Source organism: Panthera tigris, chromosome D1 (genome assembly GCF_018350195.1).
Source record: "Panthera tigris isolate Pti1 chromosome D1, P.tigris_Pti1_mat1.1, whole genome shotgun sequence".
NCBI lineage: Eukaryota > Metazoa > Chordata > Mammalia > Carnivora > Felidae > Panthera > Panthera tigris.
Genome location: NC_056669.1, coordinates 64,365,514 through 64,376,482, shown reverse-complemented (window position 1 = coordinate 64,376,482; position 10,969 = coordinate 64,365,514). Strand labels below are relative to the sequence as shown.

Sequence of the window (10,969 nt, the reverse complement as noted above, 5' to 3'; positions counted from 1 at the left end):
AGAAATGGAGAGGTGGTGGGGCCATCACTTTAGTAGGGCTAGTTGGTTGCATAGTTTGTTGGATTGATTGAAAGGACTAATCAGTTTGGGTGGCTAAGGTCTGTGGAATGTTTGGACAGGATTTGGGGGATAAAGAAGATGGATTAGTATTTGAAGGTTGCAGTCTGGAAACGCTTTGAACTCGCTAGCGGGGGTTCTTTGGAAAGTTGTTTGAGGAGTAGGGGAAGGGAGACTTCTGCTAAAGATTGTTGAAGAGCCCTGAACAGGGAACCTCTTGTGACAGGATGGCCAGGTGGGGTGGGGTGGGTAACTCGCCAGTTGCGGAGCATTATCTTCACTGGTGTAGGCTTGTTCCGTTTTTGCTTCGACTGTACAAGTCCCATCTTAGCCGTAACTTCTTAACTGTCCCCCATGGCTTGTTGCTGCTTCTCCCAATCATGGGATCCTCAGAACTGCTGGGAATCACTGCTCCCACTCCCCACTCAGTATGGAATGGTAATGTGAGGGGGGCAGGTGGTAAAAAATCCTCGATGTGTGCTGAACCAAGGCATGTCAGGCCATGGTCTCCCATGCGTTCTGCTTCATTTCCTGGGCCTCTTATGGTTCTAATTCAGGTTACTTGCAGTTCTCACTTGGACCACTCCAGCTACCTTTCTGATGACCAATGGCATCATCCTGAAAGGCACTCCTGCTTCTTTCAGAAACTTTTTTGCGGTCTCCCTTAGCTATTCTGGTGGTGACAAGCCCTCATCAACCATCTCTTGCTAGCTGTCCTTTGCACAGACCCGCCACACCATGTCTCTTCACTGTGTCCAGGCCAGTCTATCTCTGCCTCGTTCAGCTTATTCTCACCCCAGGGACAGCTGTGGTCATCCTTTAAGCTCCATTCCAGGGTTCTAGGTTTACCTCGTCGGTGAAAATCTTCTCCAGTGACTTTTCTGGGCTTCTGCAGCAGTTTATACTCTCAATTCCACAAGGGATGCTTTTGGCTGCCCTTGGCTTGAAGACCGCATGCCTCCTGAGAGATGGTATTTCTTTTGTCCCCTGTCCTCTACTTCTCAGAAGGGTCAAAGCTACCAGGCTCTGGGCAGCCTCGAAGGAAAGAGGAAGGATTAGATTCTGCATTCTGACCCTATAGTATGCATTGTCTTCTGAGACTAGTCTTTTTCATTCAATGTTTTAAGATGTCCTGCTTACAGTTGCATGACAATTTTGTGTCCATATTTTAGGTGTATCTCACACATAAAATATAGGTGGGATTTGTTTTTTAACTTCAATCTTTTTTTTCTCTCATTAGTTTAATCCTTTTTACATTTAGTGTGGTTACTATATTTGGATGTACATCTGCCATCTTTATTTGCTTTACCCAGTTTTCCCATGCTTTCTCAATTAAAAAAAATTCTTTCCTTTTTCTTATTCTATTATTTCCCATCATTTTCATTTGGAGATTATTTCCAGTGAGTAACCCTGGAATTTTATCATGCATATTTAAAAAAACTGAAGTTGGTATTAACCACCCACCCCAAAAATAGAACACAAACACTCTGAACTCTGATCAACCCTCTTCCCATTGTGCATGCTATTTTTAACCTCACAATTTGGCGTAACTATTGTCATTTCATGCCTACGTGTAAAAATGTATCATTACTATTCATAGCTTATGACCCCCAGAACTTGTCACATGTCTCAGAAACAGAATTACAATCTGGGCCTTTTTGATACTCACTTGCTTTCATTTACCTTTCCACTCCAACACGTAACATAACCGTAAGTCCCTGAATAATGACCCATTTCTTCTCAACCTAAGGTATTTCGCAGTGGCCAGGCAGAACACTCCAGCAATCAGATGAAAGGGCTGTTTGAAGTCTACAAAATCCCTGGGAAATATCATCTAGTCTTTGCTTAGATTCAGCCATTGGCAGAGCTCAACACAGCCTGATGGTGCTTTCAAGTTACACATAGTACTGAAGGAGTTTGCAGTTTGGGGGACATCTCTTTAAATTTAAGCTATAGATCCTAAACTTGCCTCCGCGAACCATAGTGGCAAATAGCTCCATTCTACTATTCAAGTAGTTTATGACCCTGACACTCTTTACTCTTTCAGTTCAGATCAAGCATTGAATTCTCTTAATTATTTTCCCTGCATGGATTCTCCTTTTCACTTCCTGTGGAAACCCCACATGATCCATCAAAAAATGGTTCAGAGTATTGCCAGTGGACACCTTTCCAGACTGAAAGCCAAAAGAAAAATTTGGTAAAATGCAGTTAATCCTCAGGAGAAGACTTTCTTCCCACCAGCATGTACTCATGGGTCCCAGGACTGAGATTTGTACCCACTCCTTTGTTCTTCTCCACTCACCCACCAACACATGCTCTAGGTCCTCCTAATTGTGCATAGGGCAACACTTTGTACTGTCATTCATGTGAGGCACTATGGAAGAGAAGTGACAAAAATGTTTTTTTGAAGGTCCAGTTTGCTCTAATCATAGGCAAAAGAGCGGGAAGAAAGTACCTCTGTGAAACCACTGTGCAAAGAAGGCTGTCTGGTCTGGGGGCAGGTGAAAAGTGGCTTGGACTTGGGTTATGGGTGCAACTACTGATGGCAAGTCACCAACACACAACCAACTTCTACCCAAGTATTCACTTCCTGGTTTTTGCATGAGCTCTCCCTCCACCCAGCAGTAAACTCATATAAGATGGATTCATTTACAAAAGGTAGGCTATGTTTATTTAGAGTCACAAGCAGTTGACTGACTCAGTGTGACTCAAACCACAAGGAAACCATCCTACGACACTCCATTCTGAGTCCTGGGGTGGCCCAGATTGGCAGGAGTGCTGCTTGGGGCCCATTCACAGGTTTACAAGTTTCTCATTGAGGGCAATCTGTGACTGCGTGAGATTGGCCAGGTAGGTCACCATCAGCAGGTCCTGGAAGAGGAAGAAGCCACAATAAGAGAGGGGTTGGGCAGAAAGGGAGAAGAAAGTCTGGGGTTGGCCAGCTCCATGGTGAACACCGGGTAGAGGGCAGTCCTGGATAAATAATAGCTCAGAAGAGGTTGAGCAAGACTCAAAGGTGGAAGATAAGAATGAAATGTTTGAGAACACTTTCTCTTCTTTACTGATACACTTATAAACGTGGGGTGCTTTAGCCAAGATCTGGGGTAAGATATGGGGGGCGGGAAGTCTGTGAACCCAGATGGGGAAAATAAGAAATTGCATTTTCATTAACCTCTGAATTTAGCATTTCTTTTGACCATGAATCTAGATAGCAAGTCACAGTAGTATCAGCAGTTCCTGAGACAATGGAATCAAAGAAGAGAAGGCAGAAGACCTCCCCAAACACATGTACCATCTCTTCCTTTCTCCCAACCTGGACTGCAAGGGGCCAACGGCAAAGCCCTTTCTCCTCTGTTCCCCTCTAGGTCATCTCCCTTCACATTTGTGTGCATGAGCTGAGGTGGGGAAAGACACAAGCTCCCAGAAGCCCAGGGATGGCACTTACATTGATGTTGCTATTGAGCATGGTCTCAAAGTCATCAGGAACAATCTTGGGTACTTGGTTAACCAGACTCATCAAGAAGCGGCCCACAGTATTGTCAGCAGACACCTTTCCGGACTAAGCACCAAACAAAGATTCAGTGAGGCACAGTTAATTCTCACCACCAAGGACTGTCACTTCACCAGTACACCTCTCAGAGATCTCGGAGTGGAGATCTATGCCCTCCTCCTTTCTCGCCTTCCCCCTCCTCACCAGCACATCCTCTGCATACTGCAACACTGTGCTCAGGGCATCCTGGATGCGAGCCGATGCCCCTCCTACTTGCTGCAAGTCACTTGAAAGTCCGATCACCCGGTTGGGGCTAAAACAGGTCTTCATGATCAGGTCAACTGTGGGAACAGGTTGGGGGACAGAAGAGGCACAGACATTTCAGTCATTCCATCAGGGAAGAGACTATCTCTAATCATTCTGCTAACTTTCTCACTTCCCTCTGGATACAGCCAACTTCTCTGAAACCCTGCTCTGCTCTTAGCTGCTTCTCTTCCGCCTGCTAGAGCTTAATCACTGGTTTTGGTCTTATATGAATGGCCACGTAGCCTGTGGTGCTGATAATTTCCCATTCCAATTGCACAAATAATTCCTGAAAGTTCATTTATAATGGAGAACGATTGTGACTTTAATCATCACAGACTTTAGATCAACGGTTCCTCTTCAACCTACCCGAAGCCCTCCATTCTTGTTAGAGAGCAGCTACCCTGTGCCCTGAAAAGTGTCAGACCTCAAAAGAGGGTATGGGAAGGTTACTCACCTCCAATGCGTTCAGTGTCATAATACGCGTATTTCACGGTCAGAGGTGTGAACATCACCCCCATGGTCCTCCCAGGGACACCCATTAAAGTGCTGGGGAGAGAGAAGTCAGGGTAAATAAATAGCCTTGGGAAAGGGTTTCCACGTCTAGTCCAGGCTGGGAAAGCAGTCATACCAAGGTTATGGGTTCCAAGGTTCTGAGACAAGGCTGAAACCACCTGAACCTGAGGTCTCATGGGAGCAAGTCACATTTTTCCTTTAGTTCACTTCACACACAATGAAGCCTGGCCTGCGAGAGGGGACTCATCCTGCAGATCTGACTTGGTCCCTTCAGAGGACTGTTTCACTCACTGCAATATCAGTGATGAAACAGGACGCTGCATTTCCCTGTGGAGCTGGCTGCCCAGATATCCACCCGTAGGTCTTCTATGAGACTGTGCCCTTCATTAGCACTGAAAAAAGCAAATTGACTCCAGCCCACCAAGACTAGATTAGGTGCTTTAAGAAATCTCACTAAAGGTGACTGCCTTTACTATGTCAACTATATATTTTCACCTGGACCAAAGTCTGTTACATTATGTCACACACAGAAAGTGCACCAAATCAAACAGCGTAAGAGATACGCTAAGAAATGCCTTCATTCTAACCAGAAAAGATAATCCTTCCAACTCTCCCAGCAGCCCCTTCTTCAGCATGCCTCCCCTGTCAACAGGAATTTTAACTGCCTGCAGGCTCAACGTGTCAATGCTATAATGTTATTGTCACCAAAACTGTACTCGACCCTGGGGTAATAGATGTAGTCACAAAGGACAGCCATCCTTTAATCTGTATGACTCTGAGTCCTGTGTATCCAGGAATAATGATTAACAAAGGGTTACTCAGAAAAGCAGTGAACATGACCAAAATACCAGTGAGGATCAGCTATAGGAACCGTGAAGAGTTAGCTTATAGAAATGATGACAGGAAAAACATGACAGTTTGCTCAAATACCTAAAGATCTGTCATCTGAAATTGGTTAAGAGAAATAAGTAGAAATCTGGGGTACAACTGGTATCAGCAAGTGGATATTTGAGGGACAAATTTTGTTTCAGAGTAAAACCCTTCTAGTGATAACTGTGGAGAGGGAGGAATGGGTTTCCTTATGAGGCAATGAGTTATATACTGAAGGATTAAACCTGCTTGGGGTGGAGGTGGGTGTCATCCAGGCATGGTAGGAACCAGACAGCCTTTTATGGCCTTGTGCCCCAAGACACCGGTCACCTGACATAGGCCTTGATGCTCATGCGGCCATTCTGGAGGCTCGTGTCCACGGTGAGGTGAATGGGGTTGGGGGCTTCCCGGCTATAGTACTCATGGATCAGCACAGAATGCTCTGTAATGTCATGGCCTGTAGCATACCTGGAAAATGAAACATAGTTGTGGATTCAAGTCTACATGTAACATTAATACCAAACGCAATGGTAAAATGGATGTCTCTAGGTAGCGTTACCCCCAGTGCAACCTAAACGCAAAAAGACTACACTGAAAACTGTATTAACTCAAATCAAAGGCTGACTCAGAGCTCTTGAAACATTACAAGTCATCAGCAAGGCAAAAATACTTGGCTCAGTAAAAGCTACAATTCAAAGTAAATATTCTTGGCCTCATGAGATTAGAACTGCCAGCAAGACACACTAAATTCACAGATCCCTGAAGTAATACACTTTCAATACTCTGTCTCCAAAAGGGAGTAGAATAACTAGCTTGGTAGCAAAAAACCTTGGCAATCACAAACACTTTCCATTCCCCCAACTCCAACTTACCAGCCCAGAATGAGCTCATTTGGAGAGACTTTCTTGTGTAATTCATACATGTTCTTAGCGAATTCCATGTCAACAGCCACCTTAGAAGAAAAGCAGAAAAGGAAGCTAAGAAGCTAGAAGTCCATAGAAAAAATGGATGAAAAGGACCAGAGCCCACCCCAGCAGACAAGAGGCCCAGGAAGTATGTACCCATAGAAAGAAGGTTCTTTGTTGAACTTTTAGTTATAGAAGCACAACGTATTGTGCAGGAGAAGCCTTAAGGAGAGCCTAGCAAACAGTTATAGACCACACAGTGGCAGCTCAAGCTCCCACTCACCTCATCTTCTGACTCGTTGTGTGGCACTGAAAAGCAGTTAGTGACCTCCACTGAATGCTTGTCAACGGTGCCTGTGAGAGAGAATTGTCCACGTGTTACAAGACCCTAGGGCACTCGGCAGCCTCCGACCACTTTCCAAATGCTTTCAGAGGCCTCCTCAAAGTCAATGAACAAATTGAATTCGTAAATTCTAAGTTAGCCATATGCATCAGTGGGACCAGGATTCTCCAGAGAGCTGAAGCTCTGAAGCGATCTCTCTTTGCTTTAGCCATCAACATATGGGGTCTATTCTTCCTTCACAAGGTCTTCTTCTGCTTATCTGTTCCATCCTGCTACCAGTCCTACTCCAGATCTTTTTTCTATGACCTTCATTTTCAGCCTCTAGACTTTCTCCCTACAATTCAATCTGCAGAACTACCTGGAAAATTCTAATAATGTCTACACAGGGCACCCATACAGTAGCCTAGTCCCAAAGCACAGTGTTAGGGAGCTTCACCTGTACCTCCCTTCAGTCATCTAGTCCCATGGTCATAACCTTAGCCCCATCACCATCCAGAAACCTTCTACCTGTGAACCTTAAACATGAGTATCAGTCTTTTACCACAAACTCCTATTCTAGTTTTGATACCCTTACTCCCCTTACGTTTGTTTCTTGACCTAAGACTGCTGGTCCCTTGGGTTCTCCATTTTTTTCTAATCTACTGGCATTGCCCATACCAGGCTTCAAGCCCTGCCCTCTATACTAGTGACCACAATGCTGCCCACCCCTGTGTCTGTTTAATTCCACTTCACTATGGTTTTTGCTCCCTTAGGTGAAACTACGTCCGCAAACCCAGTGGGTAAATACTTTTTCTCTTATTTGACCTCTCATCAGCATTCAATAGACTTGACCATTTCAGACTTCTGAAGCAGTTTTGAGTCTTCTATATTTCCATGCCGCTATAATAACCTCCTATTAGAGCATTTATCATATTGTATTCTAATTATTTGAATGAGTAGATCTTCATCTTGAATTGAAGGTTAGAGTAGATGTTGTTTTATCAAACTTTAAATTACAAATATTTAAAACAATTTTATGGTACTTAAAAGATACCACTGACTTCTTTTAGCCAAATTAAATGTTTCATGAATTAATGTCTGAGTAAATATATAAGCTCCTAGTAAGAAGAGTCTGTTTCATTTTTCAGTAAGTACTATCCCTGTAACACCTAGCATTGTACCATGGTCCCAGTCCAGAAGAGAATCTTAAGATGTAGATTACAGGTCACTAAATAAGGTCACTATAGTATCTGGGGTACTTAATACTCTCCCTCAGTGGAGAACTGTTTCTTTAGTTAAATAGCTCATGCATGTGAGTTTGGAAAATTTGGCAGTGCAGCTGAAAGAGCAGTCTTTGTCAGGTGCCAAGTTCATGTTGCAAAAATCATTTGTTACAGAAGCTCAAAGCAGGACATGGTTACAGAAAGCTATTATACTTTGGGAAGTTAGGAGTGGGGGTGAGGGTGGCGGTATGGGATGAAGGACTGATACTTAATTAACACTTTTCCTGGGAACCTGGAAGATGAGTGGAACTTGGAACAAATGAGGGAGATCAGGGAAGGCACTTGTGGCAAAGAGAATACAAAGTCTTGGTTTCAGAAAAACTTTGGCAATGTTTGGAAGATAATGGATCAATTAAAGTTCCTGTAAAATGCTAAACCTTCAAAAATAAGTAAAGAGAGACTATGTTTGTGTGTTGCAGGGGTAGAGCCCTGATGTGGAGGATGGCAACTAATGGCTGTTTTGTAGCTCATGTGTCCCAGCAGTTAGATGCTCTTGGTAATAATTTTGCTCTTGCAAAGCCCAAGTCTAAGTAGCCCCCCCCCCCCCCCGACAGAACTAGACTTTAGGTAATTTGTTCCAAGGCACATGGTTAATATTTGGTGCAATCTACCTACAATCTTGTCTTCTTTGCAATACACCAATTGTCTTCTATGGTGGAAGAACTATTACATGTCACAAAGGTATCTAAAATTGGGGACAAAGATGGAATGAAAATGAATTTGATGGGATCAGCAGTACCCATAGAAAGAGGCACATTATCAGTAATCTCTCTCTAGTGCTTCTCCATTTTACAAATTACTTTAACATATTAGGGAGACTAATGGACAGAAGATCAGGCTTAACTCTGGAAAATAGTACGGAGGTTCCTCAGAAAGTTAAAAATAGAACTACCCTATGACCCAGCAACTGTGCTACTAGGTATTTATCCAAAGGATACAGGTGTGCTGTTTCAAAGGGGCACATGTACCCCAATGTTTATAGCAGCACTATCAACAATAGCCAAAGTATGGAAAGAGCCCAAATGTCCATCAATGGATGAATGGATAAAGATGTATACACCCCTATATACATACAATGGAGTATTACCCAGCAATCAAAAAGAATGAAATCTTACCATATGCAAGTACATGGATGGAACTGGAGGGTATTATGCTAAGTGAAATTAGTCAGAGAAAGACAAATATCACATGACTTCACTCATATCAGGACTTTAAGATACAAAAGAGATGAACATAAATGAAGGGAAGCAAAAATAGTATAACATCAGGGAGAGAAAACATATGAGACTCTTAAATATGGCAGACAAACAGATGGTTACTGGAGGGGTTGCGGGAGGGAGGATGAGCTAAATGGGTAAGGGGCATTAAGGAATCTACTCCTGTAATCATTGTTGCACTATATGCTAACTTGGATGTAAATTAAAAAGATAAATAAAAATAAACAAATAAATTAAAAAGATCAGGCTTAAACCTTTAGGAAAACAGAGGATTAGTGAAGCCCTAAACGAGTTTCTGACAAACCGGTTTACTTGTTCAAAGGGATGTCTTTTTACAGATCTCCCCACTCCTTTCTCAAGTGGTTAAAAATGTCTTTGTAAACACCTAGAAAATAAAGAAATTTAGTCCGTAGGAAAGGGGGGAAAACGTGGTCATTGGGTTTAGGGAGTCAAATGTTTCTGACTTCCTACTCAGCATCTGAACTCATTTTTGGTCATACTTGGCCTGAAATACTACTGGGCAGATTAAAAATAAAATGTAAATCATTCCGCATACGGTTTTTATTCAATAACTAACTACTGCTTACGTATTTTATGCCACCCGAAGTGACAGAAATGTGGCAGGGAAGTTCAAGTTTCTTAAGGAGGTAAGTCGCGGTAGGAAGGTGGCATGGAAGAATAGGTAAGAGGTCAATGGGGATGGGAAGGGAGGGGAACAAGAGAAAAAGGAGGTGGGAGGAAGAAGATTCAGACGATTGTGTCTGACCACTCACCCAGCAGGGTGCCGATAACTCGGGCAGCGCCCTCGTTGCGTCGCTCGTAGCTGTCCACGATGGAGGCCAAAATGACCGGGTGCAGCCGGACCACACGGCCGCCGGGGAAGGGGCCTGGAAGAGCAGGACCGGGCAGTGACTGCGCAGGGGTCTGCGCTGGGGCCGGCGCTGAGGCCGAGGTCTGGCCCGGAGCCGCGGTCGTAACCGCTGCAGCCGCCGCGTCTGAGGATGAGGCTGGAGCCGGCGTTGGAGCCGGAACCGGCGCTGGAGCAGGAGACGGGGCTGGCGCTGAGGCTGGGGTTGGGGACGGGACTGGGACCGAGGGTGGGGCCGCGGCTGGAGCTGCGGCTGGAGCTGGAGTGGCGGCAGACGCACTCGCCGGTGCTGCCGGTGTGGCCATCTTGTCGAGAAAGAAGGAGCCAGGAACGGAAGGGAGTGAGTTGAAGAATAGTAGGGGCACGATAGGCTGAATATGCACCACGTGAACCAGATCTTTGTGCCTATTGGTCACTGATGATGTTTCTCACGGCACTACAATTTCCTGCTGAGTTTGTGCTCTTTAATTTCTGTCCCATGAGCACTCAGTGAGAGGCGAGCTAAATAGTTCCGAGCAAACTTGGGACCCCCCGCTGAGAAAGGGAAACAGCTCAGTCTGCGCAGCTGCCGCCAGATGGACCCAGAGAGCGGAGAATGGGTTGTAATTCCTGTTTTCAGACTTCAAAAAGGCAGTGAATTAAAAAAAAAAAATTTTTTTTTAATGTTTATTCATTTTTGAGAGAGAGAGAGAGCAGGAGCAGGGGAGAGGGAGAGAGGGAGACACAGAATCCAAACAGGCTCCAGGCTCTGAGCTGTCAGCGCAGAGCGGAGGCGGTCGAATTCTTCAACCGTGAGATCACGACCTAAGTGGAAGTTGGAAACTCAACTGACTTAGCCACCCAGCACCCCAGGATAGTGAATGGTAAAGTGCCTTTAACGGCACTTCTTGACAGAGTCATAAGAAGACAATGCGGTGGCTTATTCTATTCAGCAGTTTTAATATGTGGCAGATGCTGTTTTAGTCCCTTGGGATATATCAATGAATGAAACAAGGATTGTTGTTCTCCCAAAATTCACCATCTAGTGGAGGGAGACAAATAAGTACATTATATAATATGTTAGAAGATAATGAGAACTATGAAAAAGGGAAAATTAGCGGGGAGTAAGGGGGAATCAGAAGTTAGGGTAGGTCACAAT

General features: G+C 44.4%; 1 protein-coding gene across 1 annotated transcript; it reads right to left on the bottom strand.

The window, feature by feature from the left end:
- Nucleotides 1-2,701: 2,701 nt before the first annotated feature.
- On the bottom strand, nucleotides 2,702-10,162 carry EIF3F (eukaryotic translation initiation factor 3 subunit F). The gene is made up of 8 exons (XM_015537929.2): nucleotides 9,737-10,162; nucleotides 6,425-6,495; nucleotides 6,109-6,188; nucleotides 5,567-5,704; nucleotides 4,308-4,399; nucleotides 3,752-3,888; nucleotides 3,503-3,616; nucleotides 2,702-2,928 (listed from the first exon to the last, which is right to left on the bottom strand). Exons 1-8 carry the CDS (start codon nucleotides 10,134-10,136, stop codon nucleotides 2,851-2,853), a joined length of 1,110 nt encoding a protein of 369 aa, XP_015393415.2. The 5' UTR covers nucleotides 10,137-10,162; the 3' UTR covers nucleotides 2,702-2,850.
- Nucleotides 10,163-10,969: the final 807 nt, after the last annotated feature.

Bases quoted from the DNA above. Each gene is read 5' to 3' on its own strand.
- EIF3F (XM_015537929.2), bottom strand. From the start codon at position 10,136: ATGGCCACACCGGCAGCACCGGCGAGTGCGTCTGCCGCCACTCCAGCT. The intron at 6,496-9,736 runs GTGAGTGGTCAG...TCTCTCTCACAG, and splicing joins AGTTATCGGCACCCTGCTGG to GCACCGTTGACAAGCATTCA. The intron at 3,889-4,307 runs GTGAGTAACCTT...CTGTTCCCACAG, and splicing joins TGACACTGAACGCATTGGAG to TTGACCTGATCATGAAGACC.